Below are 23,202 nucleotides of genomic sequence, written 5' to 3' on the forward strand. Positions count from 1 at the left end.
TGTGGTGAACAATTGTAACGTGAATTTCATTTGTAGTGATGAGGCCCTCCTCCCTCTCACATAAGTTCTATGCAAATTGCAAAACGTTAAAGCTTAGACTTAGAGGCTAGAGCCGCTTGTGGGCTAACGCTAATTGGACGGACATCTTTTGCGTTGAGCATTAGCTGGTTTTGGCCCATGCTAGTGATTAGTCAACAACTTGTCGTTTTCTAATATTGTACTAATGTCTAATATCTCCATCTTCTTTTAGCAATTTTATCATCAACACTTAAACGAATCATTACTGTAAAAAAAATATATATATATATCACTGTAAGCAATCAAGTATGTTTTTCTTTTTCCATGATGGCACTGGGGAGTTTCCAACAACATTTTTCTATTTATAAAATTCCAACCTCAGATCTTATTTATTAGTTTCAAGTAAGTTATTATAAATATTTTGATAAAATTATCCATAGAAAAAAGAAAAAATAAAAAAAATAAATTAACTTTTCTATATCAAAATACCATTTTGGTTTATTATATTTTCGTATTTTTTCGTTTTGTTCTTTAATGTTGTTAAAGTCTCATTTTAATTTTTTATATTTACAAATAGATTCATTTTAGTATTTTAAAATAATTAAATTTAACTAATGATTGCTTTTAGCTGCCACGATTTGTTTATTAAATTTTTTTAAAAAATTATAAACGCAGATTGGTGGACAATTCGATTGTAGTAGACACCAAGAGAAAAAAGAGAGATTGAAAAGTAGCGGTGAAAATAATTTGTATTGGGTTAAATTTAGTCTAATTTTCAACTTAATTGATTCAATAAAAATTTAGATTTAATTATTCTTTGAATTCTTATATATTTTCAATTGGTTTATAAAAATTGATTTAATTAAAAATGATAAATGTATGGGGATTTGTGGATTAATTTAATCTTAAATTTAATTGAATTGGATTAGGTTGAATAATACTTAAACACACACAAACAGCCATTCTCAAAATACTGAAAAGTCAAAATAGTAACTTAAAAGTTAATTATAAAACTGCTTTGCAACTAACAACTAGTATCCATAAAACATGAAACTAGACAATTAATATTATTTCTATATTTTTGTAACTCACAATCTCACATGACACATAAGATTAGATTATTAGTATTTTTATTTATATTTATTGGATTTGAAATGCATAAATATGTTACTCAACTAAATTTTAATTGAGTTCTCTAAAACATTTAACCAATCCAACATTAAAAAATATACCTGGGTTGAATGGATTCGCAAATTGGATGTGACTTGCTCACACTCATAAAAAGAAAAAGAGATTTTAGAAATAATGTGTTACTAAGGTGTTTGAAGTTATAGAGTGTTTGCATATAATTACTTTTCTAAATTTTTCTACATCTTTTTCTCTTGATTCTCTTATTTTTTATATGATAAGTATATAATGTGTTTTATATTTTCAGGACATTAAATATATTCATTTTTTTATTTTTTTTATAACATTACTCATATAATAGAGTTGAAAAGATTGATAAGTGGTATAGCTTTTGCCTTTAAAGTTTTGAGTTTAATTTCTATGCATCTAAAGTGTAAAATAATTTTATATTGTCATCTGATTATAAATCATTATTTTAATTATTTTAAAATAATTATTTTAATAATTAATAGACTTATCATATACATGTGATTGAATGATTATGTAAAAAAATTTATATTGTGAGGTATAATCCTTCTCTTATTTTTTAATACTATAATATATTATTACATTTGTCTTTGAATTAAAATTTTATGTAATTAAAGGACTGAATTAATTGCTTTATACATTTAATATATTTATTTATTATGAGTTTTCATTATATAAAAAATATATTTATTATATTCATTTAAAAAAAGTACTAGTTACAAACATTTCTGAAGCACCAAACAATAGCCTCTTACGTTTTGTTTGTTGGAAGAAGACATTGTGGGGAGAGGGAATTAATTGAGGGGCCAGCATCTTTTGAAATTTGATGCTAATTAGTTGGGTATTTCTTTAACCCGCACGGTACCTCTCCTTTATGGCATGTTAAATCACAATAACTATAGATAGGGGAGCATGGACAATGGTAAACCTTATAGTGTCTAAGAAGTTGCCACGTCCGTGTCACCATGTAGATAAGGTCTCTTGAGATGTGATAAACATCTTTACACATCTTTTTGAGAAATTAATAAAAAAAATATAACAAAAAACAAAAATAATAATAAAAAACAGTTAACGAATCGGTTTTTGAGAAATCGATAACGGATTTCTTAATTAAGAAAAAAAAAAGGTGAGGAATCAGTTTAGGTTTGCATTGTTTCCATAAATAATTTATTTATTTATATTAATTGGGTAAAATACTAGTCAAATTTCATGTACTTTCTACAAACATTGCAATAATGGAGCCAAGTTGGTGCATAAAATTAAATGCTTTCATCGCCGTTGACCTTTGTTGCTCTTTGCAGTACATGTTTAGTTGTTTGCTGAAGCCAAACCAAATAATTCTTCATTTGATCACTGTGTCTTTATTTTGATTCAAAGGCTACAAGACTTCATAACTACCTACTAAATGCTTATCTTGTTCCTCATTTCCTGGATCATAACCCAACCTCTTCATTTTGCCTCATCAATTCCTCTTCTTAGAGATGGCTTGTGAAACCAAGACATGGTTGGTTATGGTTCTTCTTTTCTTGGCTGCTAACTACTTGCAAGATTGTGTTCATGGGGTATCCCAAGTTCCTTGCCTTTTCATCTTTGGGGACTCTTTATCTGACAGTGGAAACAACAATGAACTTCCAACCTCTGCAAAATCTAATTACAGACCATATGGGATCGACTTTCCATTAGGACCAACAGGAAGATTTACCAATGGCAGAACAGAAATTGACATAATTAGTAACATTTCTTTACCCCTATTAAGACCTCTAATCTATGTGCTGCAATCAAAGATTTCAAATTCATGTCTGGTTATGAATTTTAGGTGTCAAATTTATGAGTTGGTGTGGACTACCTTCTGTTAACCGAATAAATTTTTTTGATAGTGCTGAAAGAATGAAAACAATATTGGTATATTTATAGAGCTAAGTGTCTTTTCTCTTGCCCGAAATGTTTTTGTTCAAGCTCATACTAAAGTTTTACAATTGCAGCTCAACTTCTGGGATTTGAGAAATTCATCCCACCCTTTGCAAACACTAGTGGTTCAGACATACTTAAAGGTGTGAACTATGCATCAGGTGGAGCTGGAATACGCGTTGAAACCAGCTCGCATTTGGTATACATCAAAGAGCCTAGTTCTTTCATGTTTTTCTTGATCTTCAATTGGTTTATGGTAGATGGCTAGAGGGCCTGTGTGACAATTATCATGAGTTTTTAAATTAGGGTCATAGTTGTAATTTTATCGCAATCCTTGATGTTGAGGGAAATTGCAGACAAATGCAGCCGCTGTGGCTGCAATTACAGTCACGGAGATCTCAAAAGCCTTGTCATTGGGGCTGAAATTGTGGTCACCAACTGTTCTTTAAAAGCTTGATTAATCTTATGCAATGCAGGGTGCTACTATCAGCTTTGGATTACAGTTAGCAAATCACAGAGTCATAGTTTCTCAAATTGCTAGCAGACTTGGAAGTTCGGACTTGGCTCTACAATACCTTGAAAAATGCTTGTATTATGTGAACATAGGCAGCAATGATTACATGAACAATTACTTCCTTCCCCAGCTCTACCCAGCAAGCCGCATTTATAGCCTTGAGCAGTATGCACAAGCTCTGATTGAAGAGTTATCTCTGAATTTACTGGTATCCAATGAAATTTTCTGTTTCACAAATTATTAGAATATATATAATTCTAAATCCTGCTAAAGCATTCTCATAATATTAATCATACTTGTTTTGTATGGTAAGTATTGAGTGATTTTTATGTTTCTAAGACATTTCTTAAAAAAAAAATGTTTCTAAGACATTAAATGTATTAGTTTTTTTATTTAATACTTTTTTATAGAGAAAATGGTCCTTGTATTGACAATGTAAGATTTTAAAAGTCATATATCTGTCATGATTTCCAATAAATTGATAGTGTAAATTCTTAAAGTGAGAGTATATAAAATTAAACTCGTTTTTTTATAAAGCATCGGAAAGTTTTGTCAGAGGATATAACATTACTTTTTGAAATGATAGTAGTAGCATATAGATTGAAGCTACAGCATTGATGATATGATGGTTGAGCAGGACAATTTGATTATGATGGGCAGGCTTTACATGACCTAGGAGCGAGAAAGTATGTGTTGGCTAGGTTGGGACGTATAGGATGCACTCCATCTGTGATGCATTCTCATGGGACAAATGGATCTTGTGTTGAAGAGCAAAATGCTGCTACATCTGATTATAATAACAAGCTTAAAGCTCTAGTGGATCAATTCAATGACAGGTTCTCTGCTAATTCCAAATTCATCCTTATACCCAATGAATCAAACGCCATTGACATTGCACATGGTAATAAGTTTGGTTTTCTAATTCTTCAATCCACATCTCTAAGAGATGCATACAATATAGTTTTTTTTATCAGCAAATATGAATTGTTAGTTTTTTATCTAATATTATATATAACCATATATAATAGTGCATGTGTCTCAGGGTTTTTGGTTTCGGATGCTGCTTGCTGCCCATCAGGGTGTAATCCTGATCAAAAGCCGTGCAATAATAGGAGTGACTATTTGTTTTGGGATGAAGTTCATCCCACCGAGGCATGGAACCTAGTAAATGCAATATCAGTTTATAATTCTACAATTGGTCCGGCCTTCAATTATCCAATGGATATCAAGCAACTTGTAGAAAGTGAAATTAAGAGGGAATTGGAGTTCACAAATGAGTCCCCTTCACAGCCAAGTGCCACTGAATAAGTTCTGGTCATCATGTGGTTTTCATATGGAGCAGAATTAATTGAGTTGAATATGTATGAAGTAATGGCCTGCCACTGAATTGAAGGACAAAGTGGAGTGAATCCAGTGAGTAAAGTGACTATCCTGCCTCAGATTTGATCCAATTTATATTGGATTACTTGATTAACTATATGGTGTATGCTGTCATGGAATGCAGGCACAGTTGCTGTTATGAAATGCAATTCAAAATCGTTACACCATAATGATTTGGTTTCTAAATCTCTCTCTCTGAAATTAGATTCCATACTATGTTTATCCTCTTTTCTTTGTTGTAAATAGCATTTTGAATCAATATATTGGCATGAGTCATACTATTTTTTCCGTCCGTCTTAATCACATCATTCATCTTATATCATACATCTCTCTCATCTCTAGTGATTGTAAAAATTTTTTGAACATGTAATTTCTCTCGTGGTAGTGACAGTTATGTTGGTAACGACGATATTGGTTATGATAACGATCATGATAATGATAATTGTAATGATGATAATAGTGATAATGATCTTGAAGTAAATTTAATCTTTAAAATGTTTAATTTTTTACTAGATAAATCTTATAAAAATTTTATGATTAAATGAAACTTTAATTTGAATTTAAAATATTTTAATCTTAATTTTCATTTTAATCTATCGAATGAGAAATTCTCACGTAAGGTCATTCTCATATGAAATCCAGGGAATGTGTTTAATAAATCTCGTTTCATAACCTAGTATGGTAAAAACTTAAAAGAGTCACTATCATATATGGAAAAATAATGATAAGTAAATCAGAAAGCCGTACTTTTTGTGTCCGAAATTCTTTTCATATCATACTAGGTTCATGAGTTGAATTCCGTCCAGAGAAGAATAAGGATTTAACCCAGACCAAAATTGTCAAGGAGTTTGGGGGATTGGGCTATGGGCTACAAATGTTCTGGGCAATTGCTTTGCACACCAAGAAAATTGCTTGTGTACCTAGCACTTTTTCCATTTTTCCAAAATTATCCTAACAAATTTACAGATCCATAATTCGTATAGACCCATGAATTATGGATCCGTAAATTTGCCAGAGGTAATTTTGGAAAAATGGAAAAAGTGTCGGATGCATAAGTAATTTCCTGGTGCGCAAAGCAATTGTGAATGTTCTGATTGATTCATTGAAGAAATAGAATAGGCCCACTGCTTCCGTTGTCTACCCCTTTTTGTTGAATAGTCCTTTTGAAACTTACTATTTAATAATATGCCATAAATAAAAGTGGTGATTGCATGGTATTTTTTTATTTATTGAAGAGCACTAATTATGTTTACATCTTTGTAAAAAAAAATTATGTTAATAATGCTTATAGTCCCTGAAATTTGGAGTAAAACTATTTTGGTTCCCCAAGTTAAAAATATATATATATTAGTCCTTTATTTTTTTAAAAAAAATGAATTTTGTCCTTGAAGCCAAACAATATTAATAGAAGTGGTGATGAAAAGGGTAACAAGGCATTGACAACATTTGACATTTGACGCACATGTTCATTTTCAAACATCACATTATTACTCCTGTTAATGTCCTGAATACAAAATATATTTTTTAAAATTTAAGAAACTAAAATATATATATTTTTTAATTTTGAATCTAAAAATAAATTTATCATAAATTTTATGGATTAAAAACATAATTAAAAACAGTAGCATCCCTACACAATCTATATTTGTTACTTTACTAAGAGAAGAGAGTAAGAGGTTTTATAGAGGAGGGCCTTTTTCCATTTATACAATACCTTTTGGTTTATCTTCAATAGATGCTTCAGTTGATACCTCACAAATATGAACTACAACACTAGCTAGTAATGATATTTTGCCTCGGCACACTGTTATCCTGAATAATGGTCATTGCCTCAATTGTTTCAAACTTGATTTCAAATATAGCTGAGTATGATGTGTTTTCCGAAAGGAACAATGTGTATCTTGCAATGGCAGATTCATGCCAGAAATTAAGCATCATGATCCATGACCATGAGTTTTCAGTTAGATGCCCAAGCATACCAAATTTTATGCTTGAGAATTCCTATAAACTAGCCCGGGGAAGTTAGGACTTAGGACTGGTCTACCTTAAGGTTAATCGGACTCCAGAATATTAAAAAGTTGCAAGTGCAACACCAATAGTTAGATTAAGTAGTTTATTTATGCATAATCGTAGAGAATCAAATGTTCATAAATTCAGTCAGTATGTAGGAATGGAGTATAGACATGTGTACGTAAAAAATACGGCCATATCATGACATCCAAGTAAATATAAAAAGACACGAATTTACTAAGTCAACTAATTCTTAAATCATCAAAAACTCAATTTCTGTTTTGAAAAATATTCAGTAGAGCTAACGAAGAAAATTATAAATTAAATCAAATAAGATTATGAAATTAAACATAGAACATTGGAGATTAGCCAGAAAGGAGTCCTGGATCTGGTTGAGGGTCAAATCCTAAGAAGGACGGACATGGCCGCGCAATGGTGTGTCCCGCGTAGGAATTGCACTAGACACGAACCCGAATGTAACGAGGTGTCAATTGTGTTTGTGGTCACGGGACATAGTTGGATCATCAGACATGGGTCATCATCCGGATGCGGACACGCCACCTATTTTTATTATTTATTAAAAAAAAAAGCTTACCAAATACAAATCAACTCTCATTCTCATGCACCTTTTCTACTCCTTCACGTTTTCCGCAAGTGAACCAAACGCCTCTGTTGCCTCACCCCGTCACCTCCATCATCCCACACAGGTAGCTTGCTCCCCTGTTTCTCTTTTCTAATTTGCTCCCATGTTTCTCTTTTTTTCTTCTGCCTAGTACACACATTTCACATGATATATTGCTGGTATATTACTTTTTACATTGAATTTTTCACATTTCACATGGTATTTTATATTGAATTTTACACTGAATTCACATCAAAATTAGTCAATAAAAACAAAAATGTTAAACAAGAGTATATTGCTGGTATTGCTTTTTGTTTGTTTTATTTTTTATATAAATTTTATAATAGGATTCTAATATTTTTTTTGAAATGCAAAGCTGAATAATAGGATCCAAATATAATGTCAGGATATAAAGTTGTTTTCAATCTTTGAGTATTACCAAGGTATATAAATTATGAGTATATTAAATCTATAAAATATATAAAATTATGAGTTTCTTTTTCTTTTTTATGTTTTATTTTTCTTGTTTCATAATATAAAATTTTGAGTTTCTTTTTTTTTTATGTTTTATTTTTGTGTTTCATAATATAAAATCTCTTTTCTCTTTTTGTTAGACATATAACATATCTGTTGATAGTAGTTAATATTTTTTCTTAAATTATCATATGTGTGTGAGAGAGAGAGAGCGTGTTTGACCTATTCCCGTGTCCCATGTTTTTATTATAGGTCCCATGTCCCAATCTGTGTTTCTTAGGTTAAATCATCCAACTCTCTCGGTTAACTAAACCTTAAATGCAAGCGACGTCAAATGATCTCATTAGTATGTTATTCCGGTCAAAATCTGATTAGATGTGATAAAAATAACAAAATAATAACTTTGAAATATCTATAACCTTTAGGGTTAGTTTGGTTGCACCTAAATCAGTTAGAGGTGGAAAAAAAGGGGAAAAAGAAAGAGAGAGCAAAGAATTAGGAATATTGAAGTGATTTGGTTGCACTGGTTTGTGCAGAATTTCTCAAAAAAGGAAAAAAAAAAAAAGAGTGAGACCCACATATGAAGAGAAATTGTGATTGTGCATCTCATTTTCTAATTTTGCCCTCAGTCTCGAGGAAGATAGAAACCCTTCTTTGCTTTTTCTCGTCACCCTCTTTGGTAGCTCACTCTAAGTTTGCCGGCGATTCCCACCACCACCACGCCGACGACCTTCCATCTGTCGACGGTGACTCTGATGACGTGTTTGCGTGGAGGGTGTGGCCAGTTTCTTCAACACCGTTCTTTGTAGTCGACGGTGACTCACCCTTCAGATTCCTCTATCATTGTTCTCTCGCTTTTCTATTGTTGTGTTTTTTCATTTAATTTTTTGTTTATCTTGTTGATGAGCAAATGGAACTAATGTTGTCTGAAAGTAATGGATAAGTGATAATGCCTAGCTCTGCCGCGGTCCACAACGTTGAAGAAGCAATAAGCAGTTTTTTTTTTCTTTTTTAAGTTGATGTAGAGAAGGGAACGGAGGGGAGGGAAAAAAAAAGGACAAATTTTTAATATTTTTATTATTTATTAACTAACTTTAATTAAAATAAATTCATTCTTCAACTAAATTATTAATTATATTTATTTCTCTCCTATTTCTTGTATATTTTTTTTTTCTCTTCTCACCTATTCTCTTTTTTCATCTCATCTCCCCTTCCTTCCTCACAACCAAACAATTCCTTATAAAATAAAAGGATAAGAATTTTCTCTTGGTACCTTAATTTCCTCGAGCCACTGATTGGCTGCCACTGCCACGCTGGCACAGAATCCCACTACATGATTGGTTCAACTATTTCTAGGGCTATTTTTCTCAGCCACTTGGGAAGAACCTTTTGACAATGGTTAATACCCTCAGACTCATTGAAATATCCACCTCGATGGACCAACATAAGAGTCTGTTAGCTTCTGATTTACGCTTCCCACTGCAAGGAAGAGACCAAATAAATACTCAGAACTCTCCCATTGGCTACCTTAATTATCGTACATTGTCTCTGCCACCATTTACCTCACTCAGTCACTCACTTCAATCTTCAATTTATTGTTCCCTCTCTCCTCATTGAGCCTAGGAAACCCCCTTTTCTTCTTTTCTCAGACCATTATTATAGACATATTGAGCAAATGCAAATCCCAGTATGGGCTAGCAACAGTTAATTAGTCACTCTTATTGGCTCACCCAGAAATCAATCTTCCTCTCCCCAAACAAAACCGCTCCTTCCTTACAGAAACACATGCATGGCTTCTTCAAGAGCCCAAATATGCATATTCTTAACAGCCTTCCCCATTACGGAACACTGTTGATAGGGCAGAGGCTAAACACTTGATCCACCTCAGGACAACAGTAGAAGAAAGTGTTGTCCGGGATCACCAAGTCCTTAGCTTTAAGGTTCCGAATTGGAGGGAGGCCTGTTAGTAGGCTGCATATGCTACTTAATGCTTATGTTTTCAGTTAGGCATTCATAACTGTACCAGCAGATGGCCCCCCAAGCATATTCATATATACAAACCCTCACAGTGACTAAATTTGAGGTATTGTGTTCAGATCTTCTTGACAGGTAATGATTACTACTGATAAATTTGAAATGTCCTGAGTTTGAGTGGATGACAAATATATGATTTTGATGCTTCTTCTGAAGCTGAACAAACTAGTCAAGTATGGTAATATACTTGTATGAACTGTGTTTCGGAGTCAAGATACATTTAGACATGATGCTTGTGGTGATTCAACATGTATCCCAGTTGTTCAGGAGCTTATAAAGAAGGTGACTGGCATGCATCCAAGCTTGACCAAATGGAGACTCGGATGAATTGCTGACTGATTAATTACTTAGCCTAGCTATATTAAGGCCAATTGCTGGCTGTCATGTCTTTGTCATTGTACTCAATGAATATTCTTAGTTGCTTATATTTCTCAAATTTCTAATTTCTAATACCTTTCCTAGTATCTTTTATTTGTTTGTGTGTTGTTTAGAATGTGATGCAGCTTCTGTGTTCCTGTCATAATTTTTGTTGTTTCTTTATTTAGTTTTGATGTACAAGGACTTGAACCTTGATCTTTTCAAATAATGCAGTAGACTATGAGGGCGTGATCAACCTGCTGAATTTATGCGGATGCTTAGTATTAAATAAGGACCAGATTCATCTTAAAAATCTTATCTCTTTTTTTCCATCTCAAAATAAATAAAAGAAAACGAAATGAATAGAATGTGAGGATTGGCTCATGATATGAGAGGTTATTTAGGTTAAATCAGAGTTAGTATTGAAATATTATCAGTTAAATGAATGAATTAATTGTGAGGTCAGCGATTTGGGGGAAGGGGAACTAACTGTAGTTGTAGAATGTAGAGGAGGACCTTTTCCATTTATATAATACATTTTGGTTTGTCTCCAATTTTTTTTTTTTATATATAACACGGTTTATCTTCATTAGATCCTTAGTTGATACCTCACAAGTATGAACTACAATACAGTCAACACTAGTAATGATAACCCTTTGCACGCTTTGGTTACCACTATCCTGAATTATGATCATTGGTTTCAAACTTGATATCTAATATAGTTGAGTTTGTGTATATTAAAATTGCAAATTTACGCCAGAAATTAAATATCATGACCATGAGTTTCAGTTAGATGCCAAGCATAGAAAATTTTATGCTTAACAGTTCCTGTAAACTGGCCCGGGGAATTATAAGTTGGGACTGGCCTATTATGACGTTATCGTTCTCCAGAATATTAACAGCTTGAAAGTACAAGACCAAGAGTTTTAATTGTGAATTAAGAGGTATTTTTGCCTATTATTGTTGTTTGGTTGAGAAATAAAATTCATGAATAGATGTGCAAGCCTATGATATACAAAGGGAACAAAAGTTGAAAAACATGCCAAGCTAGGTTTCTTCTTCATACTATTAATTAGGACACAAATACTAACATCTCAGAGCGTTTCACAATAGATACAGGATAGTCTTAAGAAAGTCTACAAAGCCATTACATATATATAGTACTGAGGGGATATATGCTTAAATCCCCTACAAATGGTTCTACTTACATTACCCTTAGCATTCATCTGCTATCATACTAGAAGGCAAACTACAAGTAGCAGAACATCTCAAATCTCAATACTAAACACATCATCTGCAAAGAAAAAAAAAATCTCTTGTTAGATCAGTAGTTTGTTTGCTTAGTATAAACATAGTGAATTAGATGTCCATAAAATCAGTCAGTAGGTAGAAATGGAATATAGACATATGTACACAAAGAATCCAACTGAATCATGACCTATTTCTCTTTTGAAAAATATACAGTTAAACTAACAGAAACTTATTAATCAAATAATCATGTTATTTTCTTCTTTGCTCCATTAATGTATAAACCAGAATTTCTTTCTCGGATCATTTAATTCTAAATGTTTCTATCTTCAATTTGCATTTCTATGAACATTTGGTGAACTTACAATTGTATTTGACTTGTTTGCATGTGGAACAATTAATAATTGAAAAAATCTAAATAGCAAAAAACAATGTTTTACGAAAATTACATTTAACAATGCCACCTGATTTCTGCCACTTCACTATTTTTTCCTTTTTTAATTTATTATTTAAATAATAAAACAATTACATGTTGATTTGTCTTTTTTCATTAAACAAACAAAAAGCATGTTTGTGATAATGTTACTTAAAAACTAATATATATGCCAACAACTTATTTTGAAAAGTAATTGTTTTTCTTAAAGATTTATATAAACATTATTTTAGTCTCAAATTAAATTATTTCAAACACATCTTTAAACTGAAAGTAGGGCAAATTTTTATTGTCCAAACTGATGAGACAAATTAGTACCAATGCATAAAACCAATTTATTGGAGGCTCACACAATCACTCCCCATCGTCACCCTTTGTCACGAGAAGAACAACATATAAGCTATATGCATTTTGTTTATAGGTAATAAAAAATTAAGGTTAATTAGAGGGGAAACAACTATGAATTATTGGGTGTGAAATTGGTCAGGGAAAAACTTACACTAATTGAAGGGACATCTGATCTTGCCGTGCATACTGATTATTGGGTTGTAATCCAGTGACTTGGAAGTAGCCACGAGAGTCAAATTGTTGCTGAGAAGACTGCATAGAGTCATAGTTTGAGCCTCCAGGCAACACAGCCATGTTATGGTGGTTCCTCTCACTTTCAGCTATCTACACCCCCATCAACAAAAGCATGCATAGTTATTAAATAAACATAATAATATACAACCAAAAAATTAATGCACATAGAAAAAGGACAGAAAGAGATAGAAACAAACCTTTGCTCGAAGAAGCTGGTTGTTGTTGTGCAAGTCTATCTCCTGCAATGTCAATTTTAGTTATGATACTTTGAAAGCCACACCAAGTAGTGAAAACTATTTTTGGGGGCATGGTAAGAAGTTAGGGCATTGCCAATAGTCCTATCATTTGAGTTTGTTGTGAAATAAACCAAAGCATCTAGGTTATTGTTGTGAAGACCTATATGGGAATTCTAGAGACTTCCAAAGTTCCAACAAAATATTTTATTGTAAGGGAATGAGAGAAAGGAAAAGCCACGGAAAGACTTGATTTTATCTTCCTTGTTAGGTAGTTTTGCTTAAGAGAAAGGCAAACAAAAACCTATGCCTCAAAATTATTTCTTTCCTTTCCTTTCCTTCCATTTGTTCTCATCCCTTCCAACAATCTAGGATCTATATAGGACTCAAACACATCAACTTGGATTCTGTTTTCATACTTGAGTTTGTTAATAGGTTATTCTCTTCTAACTTCATCATGAATGCGGCTATACCATACTACAAACACGTACACCCTTTTTAAAACTTGAGTAATGAAAAAAAAAATTAATTGCTTCTTCTGTGCATGCCAAAATTGAGAAAGGTAATGTATGTGTTTTCACAGCTCAAACAAAATAGTATTATATTATTATTTCTTGGTACTGTGCAAGAAGAACAAACAAGTCTTTTCAAATGACACCAGCAATAAAAGCAAAGAAAAAGTGATGGGAGAAAACAGATTTGGAGTCAATTTGCATAACTTCTCATCAAATACTTATAAGAGAAAAAATAAGATTAATAAGGAAAAGGAAGTAAAAATGAATCAAATTTCATCTATAAATTAAAATTAGGTTATGCATCTTACGAAAATGATAAAAGAATGAGCTTGTGAATAAATTGAGATGTATAAATTGGTTTAATTTCTAAGATAAATTTGATTCATTACCTTATTAATTAATTATTTTTTTCTTCTATTTATCAAGAATTTTATTTAAACTTACTCTTTGAAGAAAACCAGAAAAAAAAAAGACACTCAAACTCTCTTAATAATTCATTTGATTTAATTTTGTGACTTAGAATAGTATGAGGCTATTCATAGATGCACAAGGCACCCTTTCACATACTAATACAATGAACTTAACCAAAATATTGAATTGCATCTAGTACTTAAATATAAACATAGATAGATTCTTATTACAAATATATGAACATATCAACATAAATACTAATTAATTAATTAATTAAATGTATCAAGTTTAAATTTTCAACAGTATTGTACTTTGGAAGACAGAAGAGATAACAAATCCGAGATAAATGCGAAAATGACAGACATTATTTTTTTTCAGAATAATATTACTTATCTGATTCAAAAGAGGTGGCAAACGTGAGGTAAAGGCAAATATGGAAGAGAGTACATGCTTTTTGTTCACAATATTACACCAAATTAGATGCTTGCTTACAAAATTGACTGAAGGGAACTGCATGCCTATTCAAATTTAATAAGGCTCAAAAAAAAAAAAAAAATACACACACACAACTATAAATATTTTGTTAGAATCTAATTTGTCCCTCTACACACCTGACAACAACATATCATTGCATTCTAGGTGCCCTTAAAAGTTAAGAAATGAGTGAAAAACTCAAGTTCTATGTTTCTAATGTACTTATCAATTATATATGTCAGCAATTCTAATCATAACTTCATTCACAGCAGTATGGTTACTGTAGTCTTGGTAACTACATTGTCTTATGATGTCTTCCATCAATAATTTTTATTTGTGTTTCTTTTTTCTGTAATTCTCATAATCATCACGTGACCTTAGGTTCAACCATAGCAATAGTTAGAATTATTTTTAAGATGTTAAAGATTAAAAAAAAAACTTATCTAAGAACTAGATATATTTTCAATTCACGTTACAGAAAAGAAAAGAAAAACTGTTTCCTACTTTTCTTTAGTTTTATATGATGTAAAAGATAGCTGAGTGAGGTCTTATAGATGACTTTAAGAAAGAGATTTTATGTACTAAGTTAAAGTAAGATCTTAAAATAATTGATCATCTGAATAAAATCATTCCCAAAACCTTCACATTTAGATTCCTGTCAAATCGTATGATACATCAAACTAAAATATAGTTGGCTTAGGTCAGATTTTGTTCCTTCCTTTCTCCCCTTTGTGGGAATATGAGTTTGTTCTTTTTCATTTCTCTAAAAATGGAACAATCACATTAATATTTTTGTTTTTGAGGAAGAAAATCACATTAGTATTATTCAACAGCTTGGATCAAGTTTATACTATTCATCAATGAATACTTTGCAATCCAAGCTGTTGAATGGATTTCTGGGTCAGTGTATAAGACTGAAAAATAAAAGTCACAATATTTGCAATCCCATGAACGGTTAAGTTTAAAAACCAAAAGACATGACCAAAAGGAAACAAACAAACCAACAGAACGGAACACAGTAGAATTCAACATGCTTAAATTGTAATAAGCTGAGCCACTTAGAGCATTATAATCACATGCTAAATTGATATATTATTCACTTTTCAAAACCACTCACTCAGGACCAATCAAGTTTCAGCTACTGATCGACAAGACAAATAGATGCAAATATAACTCTAAAAAACATAAAGGAAAAATATTTACCCTCTTTTGCATGTACTCAATTTCAGCAAATAGCAGCTCGTTCTGATGTTAATGTTTGAAAAGTAGCACAAGCAAAAAGAGAAGCACAAAGTCAGAAAAATGCAGGTTTTATAGGCTAATAAATCTAAATCAAATCATCTATCCTTTCAAAAGTTATAGAAAACATTAATTTGTTCATTACAAGACATACCTTTTTTGAACGAATCCTACTAATTCCTTTTTCTAATTTAGTCTCCAGATTTTTGAGATCCTTGGCAGTCAGAGAGCCCAAAGAATCACCCATCATTTGCCTGCAATTTAACTAATTTTTTTCATCAAGGATCCTGAAATAATGCCAATTGCAAACAACTCTAGATGGTTTGTATTTTTTAAAAAAAATTTACAATTTTTCAAAATTGAGAACCCTGCATGGTTTTTCATTTACTTATTTCTTTTGTTAATGAGACTTTTCTTGTCCTAGTGCATGAAAAAGACATTCAACTTGCCTGTTGTTATTCTGCAGGTTACTAATTTGTTGACGAAGTTTATCTGCTTCTTGCTGGTAAAACTGGAAAATATATATTAAATCATGCTTAGTTATAAATGTTAGTTTACATGATAAAATTTCAACGTATATAATTATTTAATTAGGTGCTAAAAGATACTGACAGATGCCAAGTTGATAGATTCAATATTTTACCCCCCCCCCCCAAAAAAAAAAAAAAGAAAGCACCAAGCAATACCTGAGCATTAGCCTCAGAAGCAGATCCAGCGCCAGACGAATCTGAACTTGCTTTTTTGTACCTCTCGATGGTTGCTTTGACACTGCAATGATTTATAGTGTCATTGAAAATTCATGTTCTTTTTGTATAATAACAAGCTACATAGATAAGCATTTCATTAAAGGGTTCGTAAGTTGTCTCAATTCTAGGAATCATGTAAAGAACAATTAATTGTTAAATTCATTAGCATACCGACAAAAATGAACAAAAAAATGGTTTTTATAATATTGATGTTACTAAAATCTTTAAGATCAAGACAATCTATTTAAGAGTTATAAGATTGACATGGTGGTAAGAAAAAAAAAAGATTATGTATTTGATTTTTTTCACTAATAAAAAATTAATAATTAACAACTAATATTTATCGATAAAAAAATCATTTGATAAAATTTGCATTTCTTAAGATATATATCATATCACAAGTTAGATGAACTTATGTAAGTTCTTATGTCTCAAGCTTATGTATAAGCCAAAAATCATCACATTGGATATGAGCTATAGCCTATTATCAGTTACTAGCATGCATCAGCTGCTCCATTGAGGTTTTCTTGAAATGATTATATTCATATATCTACTCTCTTCTCTATCATACTTTCATCTCAACTTTTCCCTTTCTTTGCCTTTCTCATCACATCACTTCTCAAGCCTATTACTTTATCTTTCTACCTTTCCTTTTTCTTCTTATCTATCTCTTCCCCTCATCTCAATCCACCCCAAATGGGGGTAGGCGTTCATATTTTTCTCATTTTCCTTTCAATTTCTCTTGCTTAAACTTATTGTCTAATGTCCATACTAAACCTTTTAATTATCTACATCAGTGAGAATGCCTACTGCCAATATACATATATTAGACAGAGAGAGACAGATAGAGTTTTAAAGGAAACCTAATTATGTATATGCTACTTTAATTCAACCCACAAACTTAGGGCAATAATACTAATGTTATAAGAATCAAAGGAAAAATGAAATGGAATGTCCAATTAATTAAAGTTCTATGTGATCATTAACCAATGCCTTTGTGTTGTCAGAGTTAGAATAGAATTTATTTAAAACATAAATAAAAGAAAAATAGGGTTAAAGTGTTGCATTTTCATTTATTTATTATAACTAATTCAATATCAACTTACTGATTTGGAACAGTTGGTTATCTCTTATAAATAGCATATGGATACGGTTGTAGTTAATATTGTAACTTATTACCAATAACCCTATGGGAAAAAAACGTTGGAAACTTGAGATTAATCCTTTTCAGATAGAGAAAGGGTAACAAAATAAGAATTTTATATTTCAAGCCTACTTCATAGGGAAATCTCATTATTTTAAATTTTCATCTTATTTTCAGAGCCATTGGATTACTGGATTAGTAATTAGTTATTAAAACATCCAGGAGAATTATGTAATATCTGAATCAGAGATGTAATTGTAACAAAACAAAAAAAAGTAAAGTCCTGGGGTCAGTATGTCTGCTCTAGCATCTTTCCAAAATCCAATTCGCAAAAGCATATTGCTCAGTATTGAACATAATTAGGGAATGAGGTCAGTTTAAAACTGCCAATTTTTTCTAAATTATCAACCAGGTATAATTAATTAATATTCGACATAATCATGTATCCAGTTGTCGTATAATTCAAGATTTGGAAAATTCATCATAAATCAAAGTCACACTAATTTCTTGATTATTTACATGTAATTAAAGTCGTCAAAGTCTGGACAATAATTCAAATCATTGATGAGTGTTTTCACAATTAAACGACCTTTGGTGAAAGACTTGAACTGAGTATATTAAACCAAAACTACAAGGAGAACCTGAGGAAACAAATTATACATTACATTATATACAAAATGTACAAGTAAACTTTAAGTACCTTATTAATTTCATTTACTGTACTTTATCTTTCACCATTTTTTGACGGTTAGTCGTCAGTGCTTACATAAGCATGAAATATGTCCTTCCATCTTTAAATGCCGTTTGAATGGAAAGAAGACTAATCCTATTTTCATGTTTTGGACACATAAATAGAAAGAAGGAGCAAGTAGTGGTGAACGTGTCTTGTCAATCTCATCTAAGTATTTAATTTAATATGAAATTAAATAGAAACATTGGAGATTAACCAGAAAAGAGAATCCTCTGGTTGAGGGTCAAATCATCCAACTCTCTCAGTTAACTCAACCTTAAACGCAACTCATTATAAGCAACGTCAAATGATCTCATTACTCTGTCATTCCGGTCAAAATCCGATTAGATGTGATAAAAATAAAACCTTAAAATAACAAAATACTACTAACTTTTGAATATCTATAGCTTTTATTATAAAAAAATATAAAAGAAAATCATTTTCTCTCTGATACCTTAATTTCCTCGAGCCACTGATTGGCTGCCTCTGCTACGCTGGCACAGTATCCTACTATATGATTGGTTCAACCATTTCTAGGACAATTTTTTTCTACCACTTGGGGGTAACCCATTTTACAATGGTTAATACCCTCAGCCTCATTGAAATATCCACATTTTTTTCTAGGACTATTTTTTTCTACCACTTCTTTCACTGTCTTTTTGTGCTGTGCAAAGTAAAAAGAATTTTTACTCTTTGAATAAGTAGGAGAGAAGGGAAAACAAGGGAAAGAAAGAAAATTTTCCCAGAGAGGGGTGTTTCCACTATAGAAGATAAAACTTAGGGTTAGGGTGGAAGAGGAAAAGAGAGCCCAGAATGTAAATCATGACATAAACTCTTTTGTCAGAGGGTCAAGAACTGAAAAATCATGTGTGACGTGACCAAAGATTCTTTCAACCAAGACAAATCCTAGACTAGTCCTTTAAATCCTAACCAGATTCACCAAACCTCATTTCCTAAAAGGAGGGAAAAATCAACTAAACAAATTTGAACTTTGAGACTGTTTTAGCCACTTGGGAATTTCAATTAATAAAAAAGATGAGTTTTTTAACCCTTACTTTCACCTGTTTAAGTGATCCAACTCATGTTATTGCTAAAGAAAAAACCCTAATTAGGGTTATGTTTGACCAAGGTTAGATCTCACACGTGGGTGCCAGTGAGATTTGGGGAAAACCTCGGTTCAAGTATTTGGACTGGAAAATCTTAACATGGGTGTGAGCCTTTGTGAGCTGATTTGGTTGCAATGCTTTAGAAAAGAGATTTTTGTGCATAATCTGATATAAACCAGTGTTGGCCTTTTACAAACCCTAAAATTACTTCTTCTTTTTTTCTTGTGTATTTATTTCAATTTGACATATTGACAAAATTCATGAAATTGTTCTGTGCTTGTTGATGTCTAACTGACGTGTTATTAAGCAAGTGCCAAGGAGATGGAAGGATTGGGCTAATTGAAGCATGACAGCTTTTTCTTTAGGCCTTCTTAGCGTAGCCCCATAGATGTGTAAGAGAGAGAAGGGTGAGAATAATGAAAGGGGAAAGAGGAAAAAGGAAACAGAAAATTAACAAGAATGGAGGGTGAGCTGAGGGAAGTGGCTGATCTCACAGACCTGCATAACTTCCCAAATCCTTAATAGTGCTTCTATTTCTATCTATTGCACCAGATCTATGTATCCAACAAACCAAAAACTAAGAAAATTATCATAAGCAGAAAATATATATATATATATATATATATATACACACACATATATAAGGGAAGAGAAAGAACAGAAAAAAAGCTCATAGAAGGAAAAGGCCAAAATAGAAGTAAAGAAAGACAAGTGATCCTTGGTTGCAGTAAACAGAGAAAAAAAAGGAAAACCTCTATCTCAACTGCATCACAAAAATGATTGTTCTTTGTGATCAAATCCTTCAAAAGATCTATTTACAGAAGCCAAAAATCTAAACCCAAAAGTCCCCAAAGAGAAACAAAACTGATCATCTCTCTAATCAACTTCACAAAACAAAAAACTGGGTGGGGGGTAACACAAAATTAAGCTCAAAAGAGTTCTGAGAAGGGAAGAAAATGTGAAGACAAATTAAGAAGAAGATTCATAAAGCTGAGCATATATATATGTATATACCTGTTATTAGCATATTCATAGAGGCGTCCACGGCTAGAGAAAACAATGAGAGCAACCTCTGCATCACAAAGCACAGATAATTCATATGCTTTCTTGAGCAAGCCGTTCCTGCGCTTGCAGAATGTGACTTGGCGATTGGTAGTGTTCTCAATCCTCTTGATCTCAATCTTCCCCCTTCCCATCTTCCTCTGTGGAGAAACTGACATGGATGGGTCTGGAAAAGCCATGTTTGCAACCTGAATCAACTGAAAAAAAAACCATAATCAATATTTCATTTAACTCACACAATAAGGAGTATATATGTTACATATGTATATATATTATAAGAGTGAAAAATCATAAACAAATTCTGGTCTTTTCCACTAGTTTTGTCTGATTAGGGAGATTACGAAAAGAAAACTTGGAATTTCATTACACCTGACTGGTTCAGTGCCTAACATTTATACATCATTAGTTCAAAATTTTCATTTTAGCTTGTAATATTATAGTGTGCAATCTAGCAAAGTTTGTGTTGCCAAATCTGGGGTTAGAGTGGAAAAGGTTTGATTGACCCGAAAGAGTTGAAGCACTGAGGATGGATTTGAAATGATGTTTCAATGTTTTGCAAACTAACCTGGTGAGGAAACAAAGGGAGAATACAGTTAAAGATAGATGTTTCAGCCCTTGAAATTTTCTTTCTTTCTTTCTTTGCCACTTAGCAGAACAGGAAGGAGATATATCAGAAAATAAAAGCAAAGTGGCTGAAGAATTGGGTATTTATAAAGTGGAAAAACCACCTTTCATCCATCGTGGTTTATGCATCAGAAACTATATTCATCATCTGCCATCTTTATATTTTATTTACTTTCCTTTGTCCTTTTTTTTTCTTTTTTTATTATTTTTTTATCCCTCTACCCCCACTGGTTTAGTGGCATATATTGGAGATGAATCAAATAGGAAGGATAAACCTGGAATAACAATTAGAATTAAGCTCCATTAAATTTAAAAGAAAAAAGAAAAGAAAAGAAAAATTCAGGAACAAAGTAGGGCATATGTGAGAGAGAGAGAGACGAAGTTCTGATAACGATATTAATGGGGGTGAAAAGGACATTGGGCTAAGATGCAAGGGAAATATATACTGAATGTCAAAGAGGGAAAATAAAATTATATATATAGAGAGAGAATATAAAGTTTTATACGCAGAAATGAGACAATAAAAAGTTGAGAGAGAAATGAAATGAGAAAATTAATATTGGTCATGATAATGTTTTTAATTGTTTTATTTTGAATATTCTATATATTTCAATTTCAAAGTTGAGGTTGGTTCCTTTTACATTTTTATTTCTCACTTGATATTCTTATAATGTGTGTATAAAAAGATGAAAAATAAATAATAATAATTCTAATAATTGTCAAAATTATACTAGTATAATTTGATCATTTATCTAATATAAATAACTATGTATGTCTAAATTTATTCATTTATGTAGCTGTTCTCATTTAAAGTGATAGTTTTTATTCGAGAAAATGGTAAGTTTGAGTTCCTACACCAAAGATAATTTTGGGTCATGATTGTTAACACCAGAGCAAAGTTATAGTAGATGAAATCGCTATAAAAAAAATTAGTGATGATAATCTGCTAAAAAAACTGTATAGGAACTAAGAATTATAATTTTCTCTGTAAAGATTAAAAATTAAAACAGAGAAATTATAAAGACTAAAATAAACAATTTAAAATTATAAATAATATAAACTTAAATAAGATATCATTATATTTTTATTTTGAAATAATAATGCTTCCTTCCAACAAATGGTAGTGATTAGGGCACTTACTGGACCTCATTAAAATTGGTCCACAGGTGCACCATCCAGACCAAGTCATTGATATAATAATTAGAAATAATTCAATGACAGATATTGGTTGACAAAAAAAAAAATTACTAGTATTGCAGTTTCGTAATCTATTAGGAAGGTAATCAACACTAGAAAGCCTTGGTATAATTAAATATAAGGAAGAAGAAATTTCAATTCGTTCTTTTGTCATATATATGAAAAAGGTTTAATTAGAAAAAATTGTATCCTACTTCAGTAATTTTATTCCTCAAAATTAATTAACATTTAATTGTTAATTAGAAAATAATTTTAATGTGAAAAAAGATTAATCAACTGTTTTTATTTATACAAATAAAAACCTTTTTTGCTGAAGGGAAACACCAAGTTGTATCCTACTTCTGTAATTTTATTCCTCAAAACTAATTAATATTTAATCTTTTCCATCTCTAATCCTCAGTCAATTTTTTTCAACGAATATGTTTAATAAGTATGTATTGTGAATATAAAGGTTTTTATCTTGACAATTAATTATTAAAGATCATTCTTTATCATTTTTTGCTCAGTTGAGGGTTAAAAGTCAATTTTTACAAGAGCAAGCTGATAGGAGTCACAGCGGACAAGGATACTCCAAGGAGATTTGCCTCTCTTTGCTGAATTGCAGAGCAATGTGAATTCCATTCATGTATTTGGGAATTCAGTAGGTGCAAAACTAAGAAAGGAAGCAAGGTGAGAACCAATGGTACAAAACTGAAGAAAAAATTGTCGTGTTGGAAACAAAAATACTAGTCATTTGAATGATAGAGTTTGTCTTATCAACTTGGTATGATCCGTATTATCTGTTCTTTCTCTTTTTTACCTCTTTTTTAAATGCCAAAAAGCATTGCTTATAAAATGAAATGCATTCAAAGAATTTTTTTATCGGGAGAGGATAGGGAAGAGAGAAAGCTAGCATGAGTGAAATGGGACAGAGTATGTTGTTTCAAAAAAGTAGGAGGGCGTGGCGTAAGAAATTTAGAGGAGTTCAATAGGGCTCTATCAGGAAA

The 23,202-nt window shown here is 31.5% G+C and overlaps 2 protein-coding genes across 3 annotated transcripts; one reads left to right on the forward strand and one right to left on the reverse strand.

Annotated features, from left to right (window-relative positions):
- Positions 1–2,405: 2,405 nt before the first annotated feature.
- LOC100805805 (GDSL esterase/lipase At1g29670) lies at positions 2,406–5,254 on the forward strand. Of its 2 annotated transcripts, none has more exons than XM_006594462.4 (5): positions 2,406–2,904; positions 3,156–3,280; positions 3,558–3,803; positions 4,256–4,496; positions 4,624–5,254. In XM_006594462.4, the coding sequence occupies exons 1-5, from the start codon at positions 2,655–2,657 to the stop codon at positions 4,758–4,760; spliced, it is 999 nt and encodes a 332-aa protein (XP_006594525.1). In that variant the 5' UTR covers positions 2,406–2,654; the 3' UTR covers positions 4,761–5,254. The 2 variants fall into 2 exon arrangements, with proteins under 2 accessions (XP_006594525.1, XP_003542965.1); XM_003542917.4 differs by having other exon boundaries at positions 2,414–2,904; positions 4,638–5,254.
- A 6,248-nt stretch (positions 5,255–11,502) lies between these two features.
- Positions 11,503–21,149, reverse strand: LOC732595 (MADS-box protein). The gene is made up of 9 exons (NM_001250575.2): positions 20,961–21,149; positions 20,348–20,592; positions 16,294–16,375; positions 16,057–16,118; positions 15,762–15,861; positions 15,572–15,613; positions 12,933–12,974; positions 12,653–12,825; positions 11,503–11,766 (listed from the first exon to the last, which is right to left on the reverse strand). The coding sequence occupies exons 2-9, from the start codon at positions 20,572–20,574 to the stop codon at positions 11,763–11,765; spliced, it is 732 nt and encodes a 243-aa protein (NP_001237504.1). The 5' UTR covers positions 20,575–20,592; positions 20,961–21,149; the 3' UTR covers positions 11,503–11,762.
- Between the last annotated feature and the right edge of the window lie 2,053 nt (positions 21,150–23,202).

Source organism: Glycine max, chromosome 13 (genome assembly GCF_000004515.6).
Source record: "Glycine max cultivar Williams 82 chromosome 13, Glycine_max_v4.0, whole genome shotgun sequence".
NCBI lineage: Eukaryota > Viridiplantae > Streptophyta > Magnoliopsida > Fabales > Fabaceae > Glycine > Glycine max.